Here is a 27,034-nt window from a genome sequence, read left to right as displayed (position 1 = left end):
AAGTAGTCCCAAACACATTCTCCTACATACAGAAAAGTATTCTTAGCCTTCACTAGTGGCATCCACCATGGGTTGTTAAAGGCCAATCTGCCTGAACAGGCCTCATTAGGACCTCAGAGTACAACCCATTGTGAGGAAATATGGGCCCATGTTTCTCAAGTTCTAGAATTCCCAGAGGCTCTGATTCAACACTGGGAGCTTCTGCTCAGTTTCTTCCCAGCTCTTGGGTGCTCCACATTAGAGATCCTTCTTTTCCTAAATCCAGATGAACGAGTTAATCTTACTAATAAGTCTTTATCTGCTTGGATCTGCCAGAGGTGAGTCTTCTTTCTAGACATCTAGACTCTCAGATGATAGCAGAAGGGTTCCTTTAAGATGTTCCTGCACTTGAAGGATGAAGATTATAGTTTTTCTGTGGTAGAGCAAAATAAGCCAAGATGATTCATTACCAAAAACAACCGAACAGTAAGGCAAGCTCAAAGACACAAATAGCATGTTTTCTTTCATATGCAAATGCTAGACCTAAAATATAAATGGATATGATAAATTATACAGGATTTGAGGCATTCACATACAGTGAGACCAAAGACACAATGCCTATATGCATCTGATCCTATTAAATAATACTTATCAAATGAACTCCGGGAAATGTAGACAAGGTTTTTCTTTCTTTGCTGCTGTTTTTGTTTTCTTTTTGTCTTTGAGGGGGTAGGTTTGGGGCACAGAAATGGAGAGACAAAAGATGAACAAATGCAGCAGTGGCACTCACTAGACACTATGTTAAAAATGAACTAAATAAGTTGTGGGTGGGGATGGGACGGAAAACCTAGAAAAGAATGAGGGAAGGGGTGACATTGTCCAAAAAGAAATAGTTCAGGTAACTGAAACCCCCCTGTACATCAACTTTATAATAACTACACACACACACACACACACACACACATATATTAAATAACTGAACAAGACCAATTCAGAGAGCTCCTGAACAAGCTGGTTTCTCCAAGTTATGGCTTCATAGTCAGAGGTCCCTGTGATCTAGCATATTCTAATTTCAGCCACTTAACTCTGAAAGCTTAAGGTAGGAGGATAGGACCAGGGAGTCAGTGTTTATCTCCACCAGCTGAATAAAAGGGATCTTTGGGTAGTTAATGTGACAAGAAAAGATAGAAGCAGATGAGACTCGCCTCACAGTACAAAGACCTGATAAACTTGTCCTTCATGGCTGTGCTCAATCAATTTTCTATATGTTCCCTTTTGGGATTCCCTATTCATGGAGAATTGTGTTCCCTCAGGCCTCCTATAAGAGAGACGTTATGAGCTCTGAGCTACTTGTAAATGGTGAATTGGTGTGTTTGGTAGTGTTGGCTTTCAGGGGTTCTGCTTTTGTTAAAATCTTCAAAATGTTGACTCAGGGGGCCAAGAGATTGGCCTAGTGGTAGATTGCCTGCCTAACATGCACAAAGACCCAGGTTCAATTCCTCAGTACAACATACACAGAAAAAAGCTGGAAGTGGTGCTGGGGGGCTCAAGTGGGCTCTAACCTTGAGAAAACTCAAGGACAGTGCTCAGGCCCGGAGCCCGAGCCCAGAGCTGGCAAAATAAAAATAAAAGTCATAAAGAATGTATGATAGTCTTTAGTGAGATAGATTAAAGGGAGACTACTAGCCAGAGAAGAATACTCATATAATTATGTAAGTTCTAATGGAAGGCAGAGCGGAAAGAAATCAAAAATTAAGTGAGCACCTAGGCCATGACAAGGGATCTCACAATTTGCTTTACTGAAACCATGAAGTGTTGTATAAATAGTATGTCAGAAGAAACCTTAATTCAGAGATACATAACAGCAATTTTTATTTTTTTTTTAAGACCAGAAAGTCAAAGCCTGGGTGCTGTCCCTGAATTATTATTATTCTTCTCCCCTCCCCCCCCAACCCTATCAAGGCTAGTGTTCTACCACTTGCACCACAGCTCCACTTCCAGCCATTTTGGTGCTGAACTGGAGATACAAGTCTCATGAACTTTCTAGCCAACGCTGACTTAAAACTGCAATTCTCTGATCTCAGCAACCTGAGTTGCTAGGATTTCAAGTGAGCCACCATCATGGCTCATATGATTTTTTTTTAACTTACTAATAGCAACTCTATTAAGTCCCCAAACCAATGTTTAGAGTGTAGAAAAGAACATGACCTTACCAAATAAAGGTGACTTAATCCTCTGTAATTTACCCATCGTTTAGTACAAAGATTAAAATTGCCTACCGATTGTCCATTTTTTTTGTGTAAAGCCCTGAATTACACACTTACACACTTACTCTTACACACAGACACACACACACAGACACACACACACAGACACAGAGCCACCCTCAGTTTAACTGAGATTATGTAGCTACTATAAACTGTTTTCTCTCTCTTGTTCTACATTCTTCTTGCCTTCTACCCATAAGGAAACTGGAGGAAAGGTTGATGACAGATTTCTGATGGCATAACTGAGGGTTCATTTATTCTTTTTTTTTTTTTTTTTTTGCCAGTCCTGGGCTTGAGCTCAGGGCCTGAGCACTGTCCTTGGACTTTCTCAAGGCTAGAGCTCTACCACTTGAGCCTCAGCACCACTTCTGGCTTTTTTCTATGTATGTGGTACCGAGGAATCGAACCCGGGTCTTCATGCATGCTAGGCAAGCACTTGTAACCACTAGGCCAAACTCCCAGCCCAAAGTCTTTCATTTTTTTGTTGTTGTTGTTGTTTTTTGCCAGTCCTGGGCTTGGGCTCAGGGCTTGAACACTGTCCTTGGACTTTCTCAAGGCTAGCACTCTACCAGTTGAGCCTCAGCACCACTTCCGGCTTTTTGCTATGTATGTGGTACTGAGGAGTCGAACCCGGGTCTTTGTGCATGCTAGGCAAGCACTCTACCACTAGGCCAAACTCCCGGCTCCTTTATTCTTGATGCTGGCTTTTTCAGAGAGATACATTCATGTCCCTCAGGTGCTTTTGGTGTATAGGTAACTGAATCCCCTTGTGAAGTTTTAATATTCTGTATCTTAAAATTCTTCTCTTCAATCCCAGATGTAATCTCCCATTTTTTATATCTTCCCTGAGCTCTTCGCCTAGCATTTGTGTTATTTTTCAAATGCCTGCTCTAGACCCCCAAGAAACCCAGGAGTCCACATTAACTCACTTCAGGTTGAAAGAATTAAGTGAAAGTAGTCTTCACCTCATTCTTTCTCACCATCACCATCTCTCTCCTTCATCGCAGGAGCATCAGGCAAGCCTGATGAGTCTCTTGGCTCTATGGCTCACCAAGCTTCAATTCAGCAGCTCTCAAGTGAGTACTTCTCACTTGGAAACCCTTCACACATTGATGCTTTATATGAGACTTCTGGCAAGAATGCTTTGAGTGAGCATGGCTCCACTGAGCATGCTACAATCGAGCACGGTTCAACCGAGCACGCTACAATCGAGCACAGTTCAACCGAGCACGCTACAATGGAACACGCATCTACCGAGCATGTTTCAAGTGAGCATGCTTCAGGTGAACAGCCTTCAGGTGATAAGTCTTCAGTCGAACATATTTCAAGTGACCAGTCTTCAGGTGAACATGTTGTAAGTGACCAGTCTTCAGGTGAACACGCTATAAGTGACCAGTCTTCAAGTGACCAATCTTCGGGTGAACATTCTTCAGAACAATCTTTAGGTGAACAATCTTCAGTTGAACAGGTTACAGGAGAAAAGGTTACAGGTGAACAGTCTGCAGGTGAACAGTCTTCGAGTGAACAGTCTTTGAACGACAAGTCTTCGGGTGAACAGCTTTTGAATGAGCAGCCTTCAAGTACACCACTTGCAAGCACTTCTTCAGGTGAGCCGCGGAAGTACCAGTCACTGACTTCAGGTAGGAAGCGGCGAACACACCAGGAACATCTAATTCTAGAAAAGAATTTAATTTTAGAATTATTAACATGTCACACATAACTCTCCAGGTTTCTTCACAATAGTACCATGTTTCAGGGGGCCGTAAAGACTACATAATTTAGAGACGCTATTTTAAGTGACACAGATTCAGAATGCCAGTAGCTCCCTTCAATTCCACTCTCCATAAAAAAAATATCTATATCTATCTATCTATCTATCTATCTATCTATCTATCTGTCTGTCTGTCTGTCTGTCTGTCTGGATATAAATACACAGCTTCCCTAGAAGTAGTGGGTTAATACAAGTGCAGAGTTTTGGAGACAAAAATAAGGCATGAAATACATGCAGACTCTTTTGCCTGCTATATTCAGTTATCAGAACTATTGTGATCCTGTGACTTCCTCAAAAGGGGCTGAGTAAGGGAGGAAAATAAAACCCAGAGTTTGATGTCACAAGCTATTATCGGATGTAAATACTTCCTATTTCACTATTATTCTAAATGTTCAAATGTGAGAGAGAATACTATCACTATGTCTATCACATATTTAGAAAATAGAACACCTTGGATTCAAATTTGGGTCTGTCTAAAGCATGTACTCTTTTTGTCACCACCACCCACCACTACTCTTATGTTTCCTGACAAGGGATTAGCACTACAGATAGTAAAACAGCAATATGAAGAATGCTATCAGTGACTTTCAATAAGGTCAAGTTGAAATTGGAAACTAATTCACATATTCAGCATGTGTTAGATAGAACATAGCATAACATACTTAACCATCAAATTTGACCCCAAGTATTTTTGTCTGATGGGATTGTGAGAATATGATAGGAAATAGGAAAGGGAACCCATTTTAGGACACTTGGCTTCTATGGAGTAATATATGCAGAAGGATATCTACTCTTTAATAGTGTAGGAAGCCAACAGAGACAAGAACTAGAATAAATGTTAATATTAGATAAATTTGGAATTCAGCAACAATGAATTACTAAAGCATAAGAAGTATGGTCTGTCAGACAGACAGCCTTCAGATGCCCCAACAAGAACTATGCAGTCTATTTACTAAGCATCACCACTTCCCAAGAGTTTCCATATGGAATTTCAGCAGTGTTCTCTTGAAATTTCAGGCACAGCATTAAACTGCCATACATGTGCTTATATGAACGATCAAGGAAAATGTCTTCGTGGAGAGGGAGCCTGTACTACTCAGAATTCCCAGCAGTGCATGTTAAAGAAGATCTATGAAGGTATGTAAGAATTTCCTGGGGCAATCTTTGCCAGAGAACACATCAAATAACTTCTAAGTACTTATAAGCAATTGGGGAGGATAAAAGAACTTGGAGATTCGGAACCTCATTCTTTCAAAGATTAATGAACATAATTCGAAGTGGGTGCCAGTAGCTTATACCTGTAATCCTACTCAAGTGCATAAGCTCTGAGGATCACAGTTCAAAACCAGCTTGGGCAGGAAAGACTCTAATCTCCAATTAACCACCAGAGTCAGAAGTAATGCTGTGGCTCAATTGGTAGTGTTAGCCTTGAGTAAAAGCTCAGGGACAGCACCCAGGACTTGAGTCAAGCCCTAGGACTGACATGCATGACTGCATGCACACACACAAGAATACAATCCCAGTTCCTGATGGGAGTGGTAGAGGGCCTTCCAGCAGGCCTTAAGACTTCTATAAAGTAAGGAAACTTGCCTCTGTGAGCTAAGTGATAGTGATTCATGCCTGCAGTCCAAGTAGAAATATCAGGCTGAAATCTGAGGATCAAAGTTTGTGAGACTCTTACTCCAATTAACCACCAAACAGAGCCAGACATAGAGCTGTGGCTCAAGTGGCAGAGCTCCAGACTTAAGAAAAAAAACTAAAGGACATTACCCAGGAACGGAGTTCAAGCCTCAGTACCAGCACACATGCACAATCAATAACAATAAAAATAAATGAAGAGAAGTGGCAAGGGAAAGGGAAAGTTCTTGGAGAGGGCAGACAGAATGAGAATAGAAAATAATACAGACATGGAAATCTTCTCCATCCTTGCCTGGGCTTACTGTGGACCAAAAATAATGGCTGGAGGAAGAAGTTTTCTGCTAACTCTAGGTCTGTCTCTGCTCCTTTCAGGTGGAAAACTCCAATTCATGGTTCAGGGGTGTGAGAACATGTGCCCATCTATGAACCTTTTTTCCCATGGAACAAGGATGCAAATTATATGTTGTCGGAACCAACCTTTCTGCAACAAGATTTAGAAGCCTGTGCCCTGATTCTTGCTCTGACTCAGGCAGCAAAAAGCCTCCATCACTGTAGACAGCTCAACTTATATTGAGCTTCTATAGCCAACTATATCTGGCTCTGTCTGAGCATTAGACAGGATGCTCAAATATTTTCCTTCTCCTATTAGCCATTCTCTACCCCTCCTCCCTACCCTCAGTCTTCCTCCCTTTTCTTCCCTCCCACCCTCTTCTCTCTTCTCACCTTTCTTTTCTCCCTCCCTCTCTCCTCTTAAAGATTCTTTTCATCAATAAATTCCTCATGGTTAATGAACACAAGCTTCAGACAAAGTTCTTTTCTCATCAGTCCGATTGCAGTCAGCCCTGTTTCCTTCTGCTCTCACTACAGTGAACGATTTCTATAACCACTGCATAATCATGAAAATGAAGGATCTTGCTAGGCGTGGTGGCTCACAACTATAATCCTAGCTACTCAGGAGGCTGAGATCTGATGATTGCAGTTCAAAGCTATCAAAACTAGTCTGGGCACTAAAGAACAAGACTCTTTTCTCCAATTAATCACTAGAAAAACGGAAAGTGGGGCTAGGGCTCAAGGGGTAGGGCGGTAGCCTTGACTGAAGAGCTCAGGGACAATGTCCAGGACCAGGAGTAGGGTGGGTAGCCTTGAGCTGAAGAGTTCAGGGACACTTCCCAGGCCCAGAGTTCAAGCCCCATGACATCCCCCCCCCCAAAAAAAAAGAAAGGAAGAAAAAAAGAAAATGACATCTCTTCCAGGACAGACATAATAAAGAGGAATGCAAAGCCGGTATCAGTCTTACATGGTGTCAATCTACATTGTAGTATATTGTACTCAACACTTACAAGAGTTCTGTCTTCAATAGTCTACTAGGATAATAAAAATCATTCCTTTTTATTTGTCATATAAATAAGTGTAAATATGTGTTACTGAACATAATGGGGACCGTAGAATACTGAAATGTGCTGTGGCTCAAGTGGTCGAGTACGAGCCTTGAGTACAAAGAGGCTTAAGGACAGTGCCCAGGCCCTGAGTATAAGCCCCAGGACTGGCTAAATAATTACAAAAAAGTGGGTGCTGGTGGCTCATGCCTTTAATCCTATTTACTCAGGAGGCCAAGATCTGAGGATCAAAGTTCAAATACAGGAAAGTCTGTGACAACTTTATCTCTAAAAAACCAGAAATGAAGCTAAGGCTCAAAATGTAGAGCATGCCCTTTAGCAAATAAAGCTTAGGACAGTATCCGGGCCCTAAGTTCAAACTCCAGAACTGATGTCATAAACAAAAACAAAAAACTTATAACCTGAATTCAACAATGTATTTAAAAAATCATAACCATGATCAAGTTGCTTTCAATCCAGAGATGAAAGAACAGTTCAACACACACAAACTTATTAAAATCAATCTCAATAAATATAGAAAAAGCCCTTGATAAAAGTTCAACATCCTTTCATTTGATCAGTCTTGAATAAACTAGGAATAGAGGGAAAATATCAATCTTAGTATAAGGGCTTACATGACAAATTTTTAGTCATCATCATAAATGAGTAAAGACTGAAGCCATTTCAACAGTTTCCACTCCACTCACTCTTATTCAGTATAGTTAGAAATCTTAGCCAAAGCAAGAATTCAAGAGAAATAAAGGAGATATAAATAGGAAGAAGTCAAATTACCCTCATTTGCAGATGCTACAATCCTAAAGGACCATGAAGACTGTATCAGAAAAAGTATGATAAACACTTTTGACAATTATGTTCTCTATGGTTGGAAGGATACTTACATGTGTGCATGCTTATCTTTTTAGGTATAAGATTCTGAGTGAGGGGCTGGGAGTTTGGCCTAGTGGTTAAAGTGCTTGCCTAGCAGGCATGAAGACCTGGGTTCGATTCTTCGCTACCACATACATAGAAAAGAAGCCGGAAGTGGTGCTGAGGCTCAAGTGGTAGAGCTCTAGCCTTGAGAAAGTCCAAGGACAGGGCTCAGGCCCTGAGCTCAAGCCCAGGACTGGCAAAAAAAAAAAAAGATTCTGAGTGAGAGAAAATCTACCATTATCCATTGACCCTGTTTACTTCCCTTTCATTATGATCTCAATCATATACATATATAATATATATATACTCATATACATATATGTATATGAGTATGTATATATGTATGTATATATATGTATATGTGTGTGTATATATCTATACACACACACACACACACACATTTTCTTTTCTATTTTTTTTAGTGTAAGTCTGGCAGGAATCAGACCTATTCCTATGGTAGCTTCCTTACTCCCCTCTCCCCTTTCATTCCTTAAATACCTAGAAGTTTAATCACCAATAAGATCACAAAGCTAGATATTCATTTTCAAAATAACATTTATTTCTATAGTAAAGAATTAAAATATGGCTGTGAAAGTAGAACATATAGAAAAACAAGATGTGCAACAGTAACTTTTAGAGTAAAGTCAGTCAGTTAAGCCCTAACTCAGCTTCTTGAGGGATCAATCAATAATTTAGTCAAAAAGAAAAATATCTACTTTTAATTTTAATCATTCTAATAGCTTTATATTACTGGTCAGATGCTTAAGTACAGGGCTTGCTTTAGCAGCACATTTACTAAAACAAAATATAGCACAAAGTTTGGGATACATTCTTTTAAGGTTGCCTCACGTCACAAACTGAAACTCCATTATCCAAAAGTCACAGAGACTAAGTCTTTGATAATTTATCCTTATAATTAAATCAGAATGAAAAAAAAAATAGGTACTTTTTGGGTGAAACAAACTATAAAAGTGGGATATTATGCTGTCACAAAAGCTGGTAAAATCAAATAGGTACCTGATGATAGATACCTGAGTTTCAACCAGATGGGTTTCAAATTCAGACACTAAACACAGCTGAAGAAATATCTATTGAATTTGATCTATTATTATAGATATTATTTATATGCAAAATGTACAAATAGTTGAGTTCTGGGCAGCTGGAAGAACTCTTCAGGAACTGTTTGCAGTTCGTATAATAGAATGATCTTCTCTAGGAAGAATAATGTCAACATAGCAGTACTATATTCACCAGGAATCCCCACAGCAAATGGATCACGTGACAGGAAACCAAACCTTCTGGCTGCTCACAACATCACTCAGCTTCCCTTTTATCTTCAGGAAATGTCTCTTGAACTCCAATCCATCACCCTATATTAGGATATTAAAACAGGTGTCAAAAAACAAAGCTCATTTTTTTTTCTTTACTAGTACATAGGAATAAAGTTCCCAGATATGTCCAGCTATAATTCTTTTGGTATTTCTGGCATTTGAACTTCAGGCTATAGGCAGGCACTCTACTACTGGCCAGTCTTGGGGCATATGCACAGGACCTGGGCTCTATCTTGAGCTTCTCTTACTCAAAGGTAGTACTCTACCACTTGAACCATAGGTACCATTTCCAGGTTTTTCTGAGTAATTTATTCAACATAAGAGTCTCATAGACTATCCTCCCTGGACTAGCTTTGAATTGCAATCCTCATATCTTAGTCCCCTCAATAGCTAGGACTATAGGCATGACACACCAGCATCCAGCTAATACTTTGAGACAGTTTTACTATGCAGTTCATCTGGCCTCAAACTTGAAGCCTTGTTGTCTCTACCTCTTTTTTTTTTTTTTTTTTTTGCCAGTCCTGGACTTTCTCAAGGCTAGAGCTCTACCACTTGAGCCTCAGCACCACTTCCGGCTTTTTTCTATGTATGCGGTACCATTGTTTTAAATAAGCGGTGGGGAAAGGGGGTTATAATCAGAAAATAAGCTACAAAACTACATTCAAGTCTTGCCACAATACCATGGCAACAAAGCCAAAAGATTCAGTTATGAGAAATATTTCATTACAGTAGGATCTTTCATAATTTAATCCCATACCAGCACCTGCAAAGCAATACTGTTACAAATACTCAACAATGTAACTAACCCTTCAACATTCTGTAGAGCCACACATACAATTTCTCAGAGAATAGAGAAAACATTGTTTAGTCTTAAATAGCACAAATTTTAAAACTAAAAATAACCAGAAATGTGAAGAAAAATCTATGGGAATATTAACCAGGAAATTACTGTAAACTAAAGGGTCATTATAATGCACAAACATCTTATGAATCTTACTTTTTATTTCAAAAACATACATTTACATGAACCAAGACAGGCACAGTGGCACAGTTATCTAGGAGATGAAAATTGAGAGGATTGTGGTTTCAGGCCAGCATGGACAGAAAGTCAACAAGACCATGCCTAGACAAAAAAGCTGGTACAGTGGTACATGCCTGTCATCTCAGCTGCACAGGAGCAAGAGCCTAAGTAAAAATAAATCCTGATCCAAGGCTACCCAGTCAAAACACAAAAAGCAAAACATGAAATCCTACCATGAAAATAACTACATCAAAAAGGGCTGGAAGTGGCGCTGTGGCTCAAATGGTAGAGCGATAGTCTGAAGCTCAAGACCTCAGGGACAGTGCCTAGGCCCACACCACCACTACCACCACCACCACCGAAAAAGGCTGGGGGCTTAAGCACTGGCTCAAGTACAAGACCCTGAGTTCAAGCCCCAATATTGTATAGTAAAAAATTAAACAATGTCTAATATTAGAACAAAGACCCTGAGTTCAAGCCCCAATATTGTATAGTAAAAAATTAACAATGTCTAATATTAGAACAATAATACACTTTAACAAAATTGCACCCCTTGCACTCTGGGACCACAACTATGTTTTACTTGAACATAACGTATAACAGTCAATCTGAGAACCAAGTCAGCACTAAGTGAGTAGCAGACAAGTACTAATATAATGGAAATCTATGCATAAGATTGTTATGCTGGACAGAGGATAAATCTTGGGTAGATAGAGTACAGGAGTAAGAGTTCATCATGCCACCATAATAAAATTAAAACTAATGAATAGTCAATTTCTGGAACTTTAATATCCTTAGACTATAGATGACCTCATTGAAACTACACAAAATCAAAGTGCAGATGGAGAACTCTATACAAAACATAATGACATTTTTTGGGGCCGGGAGTTTGGCCTAGTGGTTAAAGTGCTTGCCTAGCATGCATGAAGACCCGGGTTCGATTCCTCGGTACCACATACATAGAAAAAAAGCCAGAAGTGGTGCTGAGGCTCAAGTGGTAGAGCTCTAGCCTTGAGAAAGTCCAAGGACAGTGTTCAGGCCCTGAGCTCAAGCACAGGACTGGCAAAAAAACAAACAACAAAAAAAAATAATGACATTTTAAAAACCTAGTTGGAAGCATGGCTCAAGTGCTAAAGCATCGGCTATGCAAGTATGAAGCACAGATACCAAATGGCAATAAGTCCCAGTGATTGTATTTAGAGATTACCTTCTTGAACACTTGTTTGTTAAACTTGTCATTTGAAATATGATGCAAAAATCAATGTTAATAAATTCTTTAATAAAAAAAATCAAAGAGCCTATGTAAAAAGAATATTTTTAAAATACCTTAGAAAGCCGGAAGTCAACCAATATCTTCTCATCCATTTCTACCAAATTTATTTTGAAAATCAGTTTATTGTTTCTTCTATCAGTTGTTGATACAGTAACCTATGGTAATAAAAATAAGGTCAAGCTACATTAGTGAGCAAAAATATTCTAAACAAAATTTGTACCTCAGGTTAATATTTCTTAAATAAGATTTTATAGAATACTTCAATAATTTATTTCAAGTTGACTGAAAATCATATTTAAAGTGCATATGCAGCCCAAATTAATCTGTAAGAATATGAATTCTGTGGAAGAGAACCAATGAGACATGGGATGATAAAGATAACAGTAATGATAAAGGGACATCTCTGATCACAAAGCACTGGGCAATTAGACCAACATGTTAAATTGATATCAAGGATGGAGGCCAGCCATGTGCCAGAAAGTCCATGAGATGCTCATCTCTGATTAACCATCAAAAAAGCAGCAAGTGGAGCTGCTCATCTCCATCAAAAAGCAGCAAGGAATTATTGCTCAAGTGGTAGAATATTATCTTTGAGCACCAAAGCTGAACAAAGCACCCAGGCTCTCAGTTCAAATCCTAGGACCAGCAACAAAAGATCAATCCAATTTACTGAAAGATCAAACGTTGCATGTGGCTATGAGGCTTGTTTAGTTTCTTTCAGTACATTATAATCCCCAGTATTTGTTTTTCAAGACATTAACATTTTTAAAAAGCCTAACGTCAGATTAGAATGTATTTAACTATACTATAGTAATAGAAACAATAAAAATTATTAAGTAGGATCAGGAGGTGAACCCCAGTACTGGTATAAAAGCAAACAAACTGCAGCCAGTTTTTGAAAAAATATTATTTCTTCAGAGCATCTTATTTAGCTGGGTACCAGTGGCTCAAGCCAAGAATTCTAGCTACTCAGAGGCTGAGATCTGAGGCTTGTGTTTCAAAACCAGTCAATTTACAGGGTAGTCTGTAAGACTCTTATCTCCAATTAACTAACCAAAAATCAGAAGTGGAGCTGTGGTTTAAGTGGTAGAGTGCAAAACTTAAGCAAAAAGCTAAGAGACTGTGATCAAGTCAGGAGTTCAAGTCCAAGTATCAGCACAAAAAAAATAAGTACCTCATCTTATTTCTTATTCATTGCTAGTTTTTATTCAAATATTTAAATATTCTTCATAGTAGCATAATTTTCTTCATAAAGACAAAATGAAAATCAATGAAACATACCTGGTTCGTACAACTCTTCTTCCAATGATAGCCCAATTTCTCACAAGTCTCTTTCAAGCACTGATAAGATTTGTCTGCATCCAATTTGGTAAAGAATCGTGTCATTCTTTTCACCAAGCGCTGCCAGGGGTTCTAAAGTCAAACAAGAAAGCTAAATGAATCCACTGTGACTAAAACCAGTCATGTTATCACTATTTACTCTAGAATCCCTTTGTTGTGACTTAGTATAATTTTTCATCAAGGCTTCTCCTTATCTAAAAATTAAAAATGTATGCAAGTATTAATGCTGTATGCCTAGTTTCCACATAAAGATAAGAAAAAGACTTAAAATAATAAAAACCAATCATTATTATTTTAGAAAATTAAAGTGTTACCTGTGAGGATCCTGGGGTACCAAGTAACTGACTATTCAGAAGCATATGATCTGGACATGCAGGCTGGGAGAAACTAATCCCTTGTACCAATTTATCGATGTACGAGGGACTGGAATCCCATAAGGAAAGACCTGTCCGTGGTTCTGGCTGGGAACTAGAATACTTCACATTTTCTTCACTGAAACATTAAGAAAAGGAAAAAGAGGGTTTAAAATATGTGTTTACATGTTTGGCTTCATTTTTTAAAGATTATTTTTAAGTAGTTGTGTCAGTTTCATATCTTGATCAATGTTACCCTTTCCGTTGTTCTGCCCAACCTTTACCAACCTCACGCATCCTCTCAACTAACCTGATTGCATTATCACCCTATGTACATTAATTTTCAACTATTCACTTTTGTTTTTTGAGGCAAAGCCTTGAGCTCACAATTCTCTCACATTGGCCTCCTAAATGGTTGTAGCTAGAGACATACACCCTGAAAATATATCATTAAGTAAAGCCAATTGGACCTTTCTTACATCACACAATCATTTTCAGTGATGAAACTGTGTTCATTATTAAGAAAAATAGATAGTATGTTAGAATTTATGAGGAATGTTACATTCAATAACTATTTCACCTTTATCAGTCTTACCTAGAAGCATTGTTTACTGGTGAGAAGTCCAAATTAGAGTGAATGTGCTTGGAAAATCCACTAGGGGACTCTGGTACACCACCTGATGTGACTCGGGGCCTCTTTGCCCCTGAAAAACAAAACAAATACAAACTTCTTATGCAGATGTTTTGACTAACTGCTGGCAACTTGAATTCATAAAACCACATTTAAATCTAAGTATTAAACATGCAGTAGTTATAGAAGACAAAGAATGGCTCATTGTACATAATTGTACAAGAAATGTGGTCAAATAATAAAGGTTCATCAATTATAATTTCTCAAATTTGTTAATTATTTCATAAATCATGACTTGTATGGTCCAAGTGTAGGACTATAAATCTAAGGCCACAATTTTGTATGTCGGTTTGTGTGTGCTTGGATGAGTATGGGTGTGTGGGCTTGAACTCAAGAACTGGTCCCTATCCCTGAACTTTTGTGATCAAGGCTAACACTACACTTGAGCCACAGCTCCACTTCTGGATTTGTGTGTGTACGTATGTAAGAATGTAAATATATAAGAATGTAAATATATGTGTGTGTTAGAGATAAAGAGCGTCACAGACTTTTCCCTTTGTCTGCTCAGATCTGAGCCTCCTGGCTAGCCAGGAATATAGGCATAAAGCCGCTACCACAATTTTAATGTCAGTTGTGGGGCTTGAACTCAGAGCCTGAGCACCGTCCTTGGACTTTTTCTCAAGGCTAGAGCTCTACCACTTGAGCCACAACACAACATTCAGCTTTTTTCTATGTATGTGGTACCAAGGAATCGAACCCGGGTCTTCAAGCATGCTAGGCAGGCACTCTATCACTAGGCCAAACCCCCAGCCCCTTATTTTATAATAAGGGTATATTTTATAATAACAAAATGTTATTCTATAAAGACAAAGATCTAACTAAATGACCAGCGCTATTTTTGTCTTAATGTCAGTACTTCTTCCCTCATCTTACTTTGTACATACTTCCAATCTCATTGGGGAATAGAAACAAGCAGAACAGAGCTTTGCAAGTTCCCACCATCGTCTCCATCCACAATCTCTATTGTGTACTCTATGACTATGAATACATTGCTCTACATATAAATCAACTCTGCTACTGTCTAGCAATTCTTCTCTTTCTCTGCCTTCACTAGTGTTCCTTTCTCTACTAGAACATTGCATCAACAGAAATGAGGGTAAAGTAGATAAAAAAAAAAATTGGACAGAAGCCGGGCACCAGTGTCTCATACCTGTAATCCTAGCTACTCAGAAGACTGAGATCTGAGGATCACAATTTGAAGCCAGCCGAGGTAGGAAAGTCTATGAGACAATTTTCTTCAACAAACTACTCAGTAAAAGCCAGTAGTGGGGTTATAGCAGTATCCTTGAGCAAAATGAAGCTCAGGGACAGAGCTAACGTCTTGAATTCAAGTGCCAGGACTGGCTCAAAAAAAAGGGGGGGGGGGTCGGGGAGAGGAGGTTATCGAGTTTTTTCCAGTAAGCGTGATGTACAAAAATAGGGCAAGTAGAAAATGAAAAATGTGCCAAGCTGGTGGTTCATGCCTGTAATCCTAGCTAGTCAGGAGGCTGAGATCTGAGGATTGACATTCAAAAGCAACTCAGGCAGGAGAGCCCATGAGATTATCTTCAATCAACCATTAAAAAAGCTGTAAGTGGAGATGTGGTTTAAGAGGCAAAGCCCTATCCTCTTTGAGCACGAAAGCTTAGGAACAGTGCTTAGACCTTGAATTAGGTTCAAGTCCCAAGGGTGGCACAAAAAAAAGAAAAAAGAAGAATGCAAAGAACTCATTCACTATGACTGATCTTAAAATTTTAGATAGGTAAAAATGGAACTAATGGATGTAGTTATTAATAAAATCATTTTTTTCCTACCAGAAATTATACTTCCCATGAAGACAAAGACCAAATATCTAGAGAAAATGCTTTTGTTTTTAAGAATATTACCTTTCTTAAGTGACTTGTTGTACCATCTATCTTTTTTGATATCCTGGATGGTAATTCTTGCTGTTGGATTCTCCACTAGGATTTTATGAAGCAGAGCTGAAAATGAAATGTAAGACAACATTTATAAAACAGTAAGCTACTTAGAAAAGTCTATAGCTTATAGTAAGGAATACATTCTGCGTGCGTGTGTGTGTGTGTGTGTGTGTGTGTGTGTGTGTGTGTGTGTGTGTGTGTTGGTAGTGGTGGTGGGTGAGGCTTGGATCAAGGCTCTACCACTTTGAGCTACAGCACCAATTGGGGTTTTCTGATAGTTAACTGGAGATTAAGTCTTAGGGCTGACTCTGAATCAAGATCTTCAGATCTTAGCCTCCTGTGATTAGCTTGGGTTACAGGCATAAGCCACCAACATCCAGCTAAAATGGATTCTTTTTTGGCCTAAGTCAATGGATGATTTCCAGAGAAGGGAAAGAATAATGTTACCACATTGTTTAATTTCATGCAATTTTTCATTGCTGCTGTCTATACTTTCAATTAAAAAATGCAGGCTAAGCATGATGGCCCACACTTTTAATCTCAGTACGTAGGAAGCAAAAACAGAAAAGTTAGTTTGCAGTTTGAATTATATAGCAAGTTCAATTCCTGTCTGGGACACATAGTAAGACTCTCTCAAAACACAAGTTAAAAATGTCATGCTTTCCCCCAATACCAAAATTATTTTCTAATGGATCAAAAATTAAATTTAAAAATGAAGCCACAAAGAAAAAGGAACCCCACTGCACTGCTGGTGGAACTGTAAGCAAGTTCAGCCACTCTGGAAAGCAGTGTGGAGGTTTCCTAAAGAACTGAAAATAGACCTTCCCTACAATCTCGCCATACCACTCCTGGGCATCTATCCTGAACATCACAACCCAGGATATGATAAGGACACCTGCTCAGCTATGCTCATCTCTGCACTATTCACAATAGTGCAGATGAATGGATAAAAAATGTGTTATATATAGACAACGGAATTCTACATAGCCAACAGGCAAGATAAAATAATGGCATCTGAAAGGAAGTGGATGAATTTAGAGCAAATCATGTTGAGTGAGACAAGTCAAGATCAAAGGAAGAAAAGGCGCATGGTATCCTTAATATGTGGCTATTAGATCCAAACAGTACAAGAGCGAGGACTCAACATTTGCATACCCAATGCTATGGACATGGTATTGGAAATATAAACACAACTACATAGACATAAAAATTTATGACTCTATACACATAATGTTTTATTACATACATTAATATGTATCTATGACATACAACCCCTCAGCCTAATTTTAATTATGTTCAAAAATCCAAGTGCCAGTGATTGTATATAGATTCCTTTCCTGAATACTTGTTAAACATGTCATTTGAAATATGATGTAAAAATCAATGTTAATAAACTCTAATAAAAAAATGAAGCCACAATAACACACATTAAAACATAGGGAAATTACCCTCCTCCCCCACCAGTCCTGGGGCCTGAACTCAAGGCCTGAGCACTGTCCTTGGGCTTTTTCAAGGCTAGCACTCTATCACGTGAGCCACAGCACTACTTCCGTCCTTTTCTATGTATACGGTACCAAGAAATTGAACCCAGGGCTCCAGGCATGCTAGGTAAGCACTCTAACACTAGGCCATGCTCCCAGACAGGAAAAATTTTTTTATGTATAATATTAAGAAGTAGAAAACAGAATAATGTAGTCAGAAACCCAAAATGACAAGATTATTAATTTGAGAATTTCTAACAAAATGAAAATAAATTATTCATTTTGGAAAATGTTTTGTAACAAACACAAAGGTCAAAGGATACAAAGCCCTCAAAGAAAAACATACATTTCCTTTCTGAAATTAAGAAAAACTAGCCAAAAAAGGAAAAAAAAAAAAAAAAACAGGTAAGCAACTTCATTAGTATTAAGTTTTAAGTAAAAAAACAAACAACAACAAAAAAACAGTACCACTTAATGCCTAGGAGACAGTTTAAAATATTTTTTTTCAAATGTAAACGGATAGATTCATGAAATAGTACACATTTTTAGAACTCAATGTAGTAAGGTATGTCATAATACTTAACTATATATATCTTTTATCCTACAGTCTTGCTTCTGAAGACCCAGATTAATGGATGCCTATCAAGACTCTTTTCTAAATGAAAATCTGGGGGAAAAAAATCTAAATCTCCAACAGAATGAACTTGAAAAGGCATAGTTACAAGGCAGATGATGCCATTAAAAACAATAGATATCTATCATTAAAGAGATAGGAAAATGGTCACAGCTCATTAAAGTAAATATACATGTAGGTTATAAAATACATGCAGTAAGGTTAAGTATTTTTCTAAAACACATGCACTTACAAATAATACATATTGAACAACATTTGTTATATGGACTTAAAACAGTATAGCAAAGCATATCTGAATATTCTTAAAAGACTATTATTTTTGAATGCTGGAATTATGAGGTCATTTTCTTAATTTTTATTTACATTTTTAAAAAATGTAGGTGCAAAGACCATAAGTTACTTTTGTAATTACCTAAAAATTAAAACAGAAAAGGAATTTAAGAAAAAAATGAAATAGCAAAAGGCTTCATTATCCATGACACTAATCATTTCAATAAAGATAACTCAGTTACCCAGAGGAGCAGAATCGATTTTTTTCCAAGGGTTGAGGTATGTTTTTTTTTCTTTCCAATCAGAATATTCCTGACAACTGTCACTGGGCTGGTCCCATGGCAATTCTGAAAATGAAACAAGTTATAGTTCTCTAAGTGTTCGTGTAAATATACAGTAAAGACCCAGGAAAAATAATCATACAGATCCATAAAATGTTGCCTGCAATGAAATTCAATATGGTTTTTCCAATGAAGAAGCTTACATTTCACAGAACCTTAGTAGCAATTCCCAAAACAGATGATTCACTCCTCACCCTACTGTTTCTAAAGTGTTTCCTTGGAGTCCTGAGGAGCAATCAGTGGTAGCTCAGTGGCAGAGAGTTTGCCTAATTAGGTCCAAGAAGATGGGAATCCTCAAAGATAGGATCTGTTCCCTAATGAAAAAAACACTATAGAGAACTTGCTTCTACTGACTTTGCTCTATGTCATGTGAGGGACCCATGAATAATGCCTTCTGCAGCCAGGAAGAAAGTATTCATAGAACATGACCGTTATTGTACCTTCATCCCAGATTCCCACATCCAGATAAATCTATTGCTTATAAACCACTCAGTCTGTGATATTTTGTTATAGCCGCTCAAGGTAATTAAGATACTAAGCAAATACTATTACACAAGTATGGATTTCTTTTGATGTAGTAAGTCTAACTTTTCTTAGAAGTTTAGCAATAATTAAATAGCGCTTACCTCCAGCCAACATTGCAGTGAGTACTATTCCACAGGACCAAACATCAACTGGTTCTGCATGAAATTCTTTTCTCTTCAGAAGTTCTGGAGCAACATAAGGTAAAGTACCACACATCTTGGTCAATAAACGCTCACGATTATTATGCCGAAATACTGTGGCCAAGCCAAAGTCAGAGATTTTGAGGTTATCTAACAAAAACAAAACAAAAAACAAAAAGAAGACATAATACTGGGTAAAAAGAGATTTTCAAATATATACTTACAAGGTTGTTTTATTGGAAATATTAATGGTGATACTGAGGTTTGAAGAAATTCTCAACCTGAAAATGACCAAAATTAATAAAGAGAAAACAGTAACTGGGTGCTGGTGGCTCATATCTAGAAGCCTAGCCACTCAAGAGACTGAAATCTGAGGACTGTAATTCAAAGCCAACTGGGATTAAAAAAACAGACTCATCTCCAGTTAGCCAGCAAAAAGACATCAGTGAAGGTGGTAGATTATTAGTCTTGAGCAAAAAAGCCAATGAGACTGTGAGCTCACGCCCTAGCAGTGGCAAGTAACAACAACAATTAAAAACAGTTTTTCAGATCTGACCCTGCCCTAGCCATCTAAATTCTTTCCTTCAATAGATACTGCTGACTATGTGTGTCTGTATAGAAACGTAGCAATGACGAAACGCGAAAAATTTACCCCTTTCATCCAAGAGGAGATTTTCTGGTTTAATATCTCTATGAGTTATTCCAATACCATGTAGATAAACCTAAAGAGAAAGTAGAGAGGCTAAGATTTGGCAATTTGCTTTATTCATACTAATTTTAAGAAAAAGAGGTAAAAGTACCTACCACCCCTTCCATGAGCTGATGGAAGAACCTCTGAGCATCTTGTTCGGGCATGCCTATGTCTGGCTCTACAGGAATTTTGAAAGTTAGCTTACTGGAAAAATATAATCAACCATAGCTTCTTAATTTACATTTATGATGGTAATTGTACAACATGTTATACTAATAAAAGAATCCACTAATTTAATAACTCATATTTTCCTGTCAAATAGGCTTAAGAAAGATCATGGGAAAATTCTTAATAAGAAACTACCAACAAACTACCAAGAATGTAAGGCCTACTTTGTAAGTTCTTGTTTTACACTTAAGACAATGTTGACTTACTAAACCTTCTCTCAAATGCTACACTACTATGTTTCTCAATCTTAAAATATAATTGCCAATGAGGAAGTCTAGGATAATTTAAGCCAACTTCACTACTTAGCAGAATGACTTCATTTCAAAACAAAGCCATGCCTGTAACATTCCTTTAAGTTTTATTAAGAAATGTTATGTCAGTTACTTTTTTGTGCCAGTCCTGGTACTTAAACTCAGGGCCTGTGGTTCTGTCCCTGAGCATTTTTGTTCAAGGCTAGCATTCTACTGCTTGAGCCACAGCTCTACTTCTGACTTTTCTGGTAGTTACTTTGGAGGTAAGAATTTCCTGCCCAGGCTAGCTTCAAACTGCTATCCTCAGATCTCAGTCTCCTGAGTATCTATGCATTACAGGCATTGAGTCACTACTGCCTGGCTTATCAGTTACTTTTCAATCTTAAATTAACTCTTGATCCATTTAACCTCTCAACTATCTCCTGAAATTCATATTAGATTCTAATAGTATTTAATATTAATAAAAATAGAAGTTTTTAACACTTAAAGTTAGGCATGATGATACACATTTGCTCAGTGGTAATCCAGAAATCAGGTGGCTATGGCTAATGAATTGTGAGTTTGAGTTCAGTCTAAGCTACACAGGAAAACTTTGTCTTAAAACAACTTTTGGACTGAAAGCATGGCTCAAATGTTAAACTGCATAGCCATCAAGTACAAGGGTCTGAGTTCAAACACCGGTACTATAATAATATTAGCAATAACAACAATAATAATGTTATGCTAATATTGCTCAAATGTTTTTAATACATTATCATGAAACTGGTTTGACATTCTTAAATGTCATAAAACTGTAATCTGGAGCAGGGCGCGGTGGCTTTATGACTGCAATCCTAGCTAATCAGCAGGCAGAGATCTGAGGATCCCAGTTCAAAGCCAGCCTGGGTACTAAAGTCCATGAGACTCTTATCTCCAATTAACCACTAGGAAATGGGAAGTGGCACTGTGGCTCCAGGGGTAGGGCGGTAGCCCTGAGCTGAAGAGCTCAGGGACAGTGCCCAAGCCCAGAGTTCAAGTCCCATGACCTCCCCACCCCTCCCCCACACACTCACACAAAAACTGTAATCTGGAACAAAATCATTTAAATTATACGCAACTTGAGAAAAGTTTTCTTTAAAGGGACTTTCTTTCACACCAGTTCTAGATGCAAAAGCAAAGATAAAGAGTTAAGTTACCACAATTTCACTGTCATCTAAGTAATTCTAAACTGACCATCTAGCTACCTAAGATTGAAAATACAAACTCAGAGACTTTAGTTTAGTAAAAAATTTGCTTGGAAGATTTAAATATTTTATATATTATTTAAATTTTACGTTTTCTCCATACCTATTCTATCAAAAAGCTCTCCGCCACTACAGTACTCCAAAAATAGATACTGGATATTGCCTTCTCTCCGGTGACCGTAGAATTTTACAACATTTTCATGGTTTAACATTTTATTAATGCAGATCTCTTTCTTAATGTTTTCTGGGCAGTCTATGGCCCGCTTCATGTCTACAATCTTCACTGCAACTGCTTCTTCAGTTACTCTATTCACAGCAAGCTGAACTCTACAAAAAGGAAGAGTTATAATATTACAACATGTAAATTCTACTTCTTTTAACACTTCAAGTGATTAGTGATGCATACTTATGCTCCCAGCTTTGAAAGATTAATGGTGCTCCTCTACAATTGCCAGCATTCAATCAGGAAGTAAGATGACATGAGGCAGTAAGCTTACAAAGTGATAAGCTATCAAAAACAAACCAACAAAACAAAACAAACCTTAAAAGGCTTAATGTTGACAGATCCCAAACTATTTTGCTATTTTCTCAGTCAAGAAGAAACCAGGAAATGATTTGTCAGGTTCTGAACTATTTTTTTCTCAAGTGTTAAATGCTATACCAAAAATTTTTAAAGGCATTACCCTATACAATTAAATCACTTATCTCTGACAAGAGATTCCACTAGTGTGTATGCACATTATATACACACACGTTCTACTCATTTAATAGCATCACCTAATATTTACTAATTTCATGTTACAGATGTGTGGGTGAATTACTAAGTACTATGAGTATAAGGTGTCATTTTTCATCTATAAGGAAATAGAATCACACTGTAATATTAGTAACCTTGTCAAGGTTTACAAAACATGAGCCAGTAAGGAAAAAACAAGGTAGTGTTTTTCCAGAATCTGTTCTTTTAATCACTATAAAATATAATAATCACTATAAAATGTGCTAGAAAAAGAGATATTTGGCTTTTCTTTTTTTTTTTTACAAAAAGAAAACAACACAAGAGTGGAGGAGGGGTAATAAAAGTATGAATCCTTAATGTAGGACGGTGTAACTTCACATGTCAGTTTCCAAGTGCAAATATCTCTTCCTTACGTTGCCACTACATCAGAATATACAAGGACAAAACAGTAAATACATACTGAGGCAGTGGGCTCGAAAAGCAAGCGTGAAGGCAGGATAAAATCAAGACTCAAACTTACTCTCCATAGGCACCTTCTCCCAGAGTTTGCACCAAGTCCCAGTCTTCCACAAAGGGCACTGCCATGACTCCACCAATCAGCCCGCTGTAAAAAGGCAGCAACCCAGGAAAGGAGGAGTCTAAGCGCCCACCGCCTGTAAAGCCTCCACGCCAGGGCCCTCCCGGGAGTCTCCAAGCTGTGCAGGTTCCCACTCACTTCCCCAACACGTCTTCCGGAGGGCTCCGGGGAACTCGTAAAGCTCGCGGGGCTGGAATCAGAGTTCCTGAGGCCTCCGCGGCCCCTCCTTCCACCCCTCCGGCTCGAGGAACCGGGGCGGGGCCGAGCGGCCCCGAGAACCACGAGAACCGGCCGAAGCCCCGAAAAACCCCGCCGCCTAACCCCGGGTGGTGGTCAGCCGCGGGGCTCTGCGCCCCCTCCCGCCACACCCTCCCTCCCCGAAACCGCCCCTCCGCCGGCCCCCCCGGCCCCCTCCGCCCCCACGCGGACGCTCCCCGCGTGCCCTTGCCCGCGAAGCCAGTCTTTTAACCAATGCGCGGCCCTCCATCCTCACCACACTCGTCCCGGGCCTGCCACCACGTCAACCCAGAGGCGGCGTTTTTCCCGCCAAAACCCACTTGCGTCGCGCTGTCGCAAACGTGCCCTCTTGCCGTAAAGCAGGGCGGTGAGGACGGCCGCGCCGCCGACCCGACTCCTCCGCCGGCGGCCGTGCCGGCTGCGGACCCGGAGGGAGCGGACCCGGAGGGAGCGGACCCGTGGCCGAGCAGACGCCTCCACCCGAGCTCGCGCGCCGCCGGGGGCCGCGGCTTGGCTCCTGGCTGCCTGGGACCTGGCCCAGCTGCGGCCTCTCCCGACGGGCGGAGCACGGCCGCCGCCTGGCACCCCGTCAAGTTCGGAGGGCTACCCGCGGCGCCGGAGCCAAGAAGCTCGTGACAGCTGTCGGGGATACTGGCAAAGGCCCGGCCGCACAGTCAGGGGAGGTCCGGGGACTTTTTCAAGTTCCAAGGCCCGCCTGGGTACACCGTTTTGCCTCGTCCACAGACTCCCACACTGCTTCAGATTAATCCTGCAGGAGAGCATTCCCCTAGTGCAGCTCACTAGCTTCCTCGTGCTCCGTTCTTGCGTGGTACTGCACTGCTGTGACTATAAACCCTGTGTCTAGTAAGGACGAGAACGCAGACGTGCAGGTAGAGGCCAAGTAATTTCATAATGCGAGTTTTAAACGAAGCAACTTAAACGAAATGGATGTGACGATTAGTAAATGTGGGGAAACAGCTAAGACTGAGAACTTGAGCCATACCTAGCATGGTCCCCATTAGAATTCTTCCATCTCAAAACTCACCTAGTTACTGTGGTATCATTTAGTAATAAAGTATGTAACAGGCACAAACAGCTGTCTGAAGAAGATAGGAACAAAAGTCAAGACTGAAATGTCTACAAATGTTTACATACGAAGTTTCCAACAATGACATCCGTTTAGGATTTGTGTAAAAAGATTTTCTAAACAATTTATTTTCTACTTTCCTGGGTGCTGAAAAAAAATATGAAGGGTTTGCACAGTTCCTAGATATATACATGTATATGAATATAGTCTCCTCCTCTTTCTGAAATGTTTTATGCCAGTCCTGGGGCTTTTTCACCACTTGAGCCATAGCTCCACTTCTGGCTTTTCTGGTGTTTAATTGCAGGTTAGCCTAATGGACATTTTCTCCAGAGATGGCTTTCCCAGGTCCCAGGCCCTAAGTTCAAACCCCAGTACTGGCAGAAAGAAAGAAAGAGAGAGGAGGGGAAAGGAGGGAGAGAGGGAGAGAGGGGGAGAGAGAGAAAAAGAAAGAAGGACGAGGAGGGGCCCGGGAGTTTGGCCTAGTGGTTAAAGTGCTTGCCTAGCATGCACGAAGACCCGGGTTCAATTCCTTGGTACCACCATAGAAAAAAGCCGGAAGTGGTGCTGAGGCTCAAGTGGTAGAGCTCTAGCCTTGAGAAAGTCCAAGGACAGTGCTCAAGCCCAGGACTGGCAAAAAAAAAAAAGAAGGAAGAGGGGGAGAAAGAGAGGAGGAAAGAGAAAGAGGGAGGAAAGGCAGGACTAAGGGAGGAAGGAAGGAGTAGTAAATATGGGAATATTAGGAATACTGATTCAGAAAAATTCGACATCCAAACTGTACCTATCAGAAAGACAAGAGACGGTTGGAATGGGGGAGTGATCCACTTATTCATAACTGAAGAATTTGACTTGCACATCAGAATACACATACTCAAAAGGAACATTGAGGAAATTTCAAAACATTATACATAGAGGTCTGGAGGAGGGAATAGACAACAACCAGAACCACATTCTTTAATGTTTAGAAGATAGGAAATTCAATAGGTCAGTGCTCTCACAATCCTAAGGGAAAACAGTCTGGAATCCAAGTACATTTATCAATTATGTGTAACAGTATAAAATCTACACAAGGGCAGAGAGTGTGGCCTAGCATGTACGAAGTCCTGAGCTCAATTCCTCAGTACCACATACACAGAAAACACCACAAGTAGAGCTGTGGCTCCAGTGGCAGAAAACTAGCCTTGAGAAAGTGACAGTGCCCAGGCCCTGAATTCAATCTCCAGGACTGGCCAAAACAAACAAAAAAATAGAAGGTATTTAGAGGTGACAAAACAAGATGTTAAAGGATTAACAAATAATCAAAAGGCACCGGGGTTCGATTCCTCAGTACCACATATACAGAAAAAGTTGGAGGTGTTGCTGTGGCTCAAGTGGTAGAGTTCTAGCCTTGAGAAAGTCTAAGAACAGTGCTCATGCCCTGAGTTCAAGCCCCAGGGCTGGCAAAAAAAAAAAAAAGTTATGCATTAATAGTATATAATACACACTTTAGTTGAGAATAGCTAGAAGGTAATTATGAAATATAACTAGGATCAGAGCTGTAATAGAAGATAGTTTAAATGCATGACCAAGAATGAAAAATGGTGAAAATGCGCTAAACCCTGTTTCCATACCAAAGGTCAACAATTATGCCTAACATTGAAACACCAAAGCATAGTAAAGTCAAGTCATTTTAATGATATGGAGGGTAATATGAGAAGCAGCAGAGTTGAAAGTAGTTTTATCTGAGAAGAAAGGAAAACTGTATTGTTGCTGTTTAGAATGGGTTTTTTCATATAAAATGTACTGTAAGAGTGAAAATGGAACTAGATTTTTTTAAAGATAGCTTCATGTAGAGCTACAAAGTAACAAATTCCAAAGAGAATTATATAACAAAGGGTAATCTCATTGGTACTATAGAGGAAGCTTATTAATGATCTCTAGTGTTAATTGCACTGATCTCAGAATAACTTTCACTGAGGGAAAATTCTGTATATAAATCAAATAATGTATTTACATAGAGGAAAACAAATCTATTAAATCTAAAATGTCAACCACAATTGAAGTACATCTTACATAAATTGGCTTGGAAGGGAAAACCCTTAGGTATACCCAAGCATGCCCAAATATATCCATTATGAATACCATTTCGGCTTATTTAAAAGCCATACAATTCTCCCTGTTTTCTTAGGTAGGTTTAACTAAACAGGTACCGTACATTTTTTAAGAGTTAAGGTTTATATACACCAGTGGTTTCTCTTTCTTCTTGCAGTCAGGTTGGCAGTGCTCAAGGTGACAGTTAATATCAATGCTTCCCCTTTTCTAATTTGCTTATTTGGCAAGGCCTTCAAAATGAGGCAATCAAACTAGGAGAGGTAATGTAAAAACAACAGAGAGCCTGAGACTACGAAAAAGAAGCTCCCTTTGAATAACCAAGTTTTTGAGCAGTTTAAAGCCAATAAGCAAAAAGCCAGCTATTGAGAATATTAAAAAGCAAAATTTCAAATTAATATGTATAATTCTATTTAAGCTGAGTCAGTAACATCTACTGACCGCCAAGTTCTATGTACAATATGAGGAGTTTCTTCCACCCAACTGATAATTTCACTGTCTGTCTTCAAAATTGCTGGCTTAGTAACACTTGGTTTTATTCGTCCTCTTAAAAACTTACCCTCATTTTTTCCAAAGAGCTCTGGTGAGATCAGGTCTGGCTAGCTTTTTTCTGTCCTATAAAGTCAAAGAGCCACTAAAGAACAAGAGACACTGAGAAG

At 39.1% G+C, this 27,034-nt stretch overlaps 2 protein-coding genes across 3 annotated transcripts; one reads left to right on the top strand and one right to left on the bottom strand.

The window, feature by feature from the left end:
- The first annotated feature begins 182 nt into the window (after positions 1–182).
- Positions 183–6,447, top strand: Acrv1 (acrosomal vesicle protein 1). Of its 2 annotated transcripts, none has more exons than XM_090319668.1 (4): positions 183–317; positions 3,254–3,853; positions 5,035–5,154; positions 6,028–6,447. In XM_090319668.1, the coding sequence occupies exons 1-4, from the start codon at positions 266–268 to the stop codon at positions 6,150–6,152; spliced, it is 897 nt and encodes a 298-aa protein (XP_090175794.1). In that variant the 5' UTR covers positions 183–265; the 3' UTR covers positions 6,153–6,447. The 2 variants fall into 2 exon arrangements, with proteins under 2 accessions (XP_090175794.1, XP_090175793.1); XM_090319667.1 differs by having other exon boundaries at positions 3,254–3,886.
- Positions 2,718–23,513, bottom strand: Chek1 (checkpoint kinase 1). Its single transcript, XM_090319665.1, has 14 exons — positions 23,460–23,513; positions 22,910–22,993; positions 21,757–21,980; positions 20,065–20,129; positions 19,913–19,982; positions 19,222–19,410; positions 18,497–18,601; positions 15,837–15,932; positions 13,876–13,984; positions 13,242–13,419; positions 12,868–12,999; positions 11,640–11,741; positions 9,213–9,331; positions 2,718–3,921 (listed from the first exon to the last, which is right to left on the bottom strand). Exons 2-13 carry the CDS (start codon positions 22,972–22,974, stop codon positions 9,236–9,238), a joined length of 1,431 nt encoding a protein of 476 aa, XP_090175791.1. The 5' UTR covers positions 22,975–22,993; positions 23,460–23,513; the 3' UTR covers positions 2,718–3,921; positions 9,213–9,235.
- Positions 23,514–27,034: the final 3,521 nt, after the last annotated feature.

Source organism: Megascapheus bottae, chromosome 27 (genome assembly GCF_031878675.1).
Source record: "Megascapheus bottae isolate mThoBot1 chromosome 27, mThoBot2.hap1, whole genome shotgun sequence".
In the NCBI taxonomy this organism is placed as follows: domain Eukaryota; kingdom Metazoa; phylum Chordata; class Mammalia; order Rodentia; family Geomyidae; genus Megascapheus; species Megascapheus bottae.
Note: the sequence above shows the minus strand (reverse complement) of the source record. Positions and strands in the feature narration are given on the sequence as shown.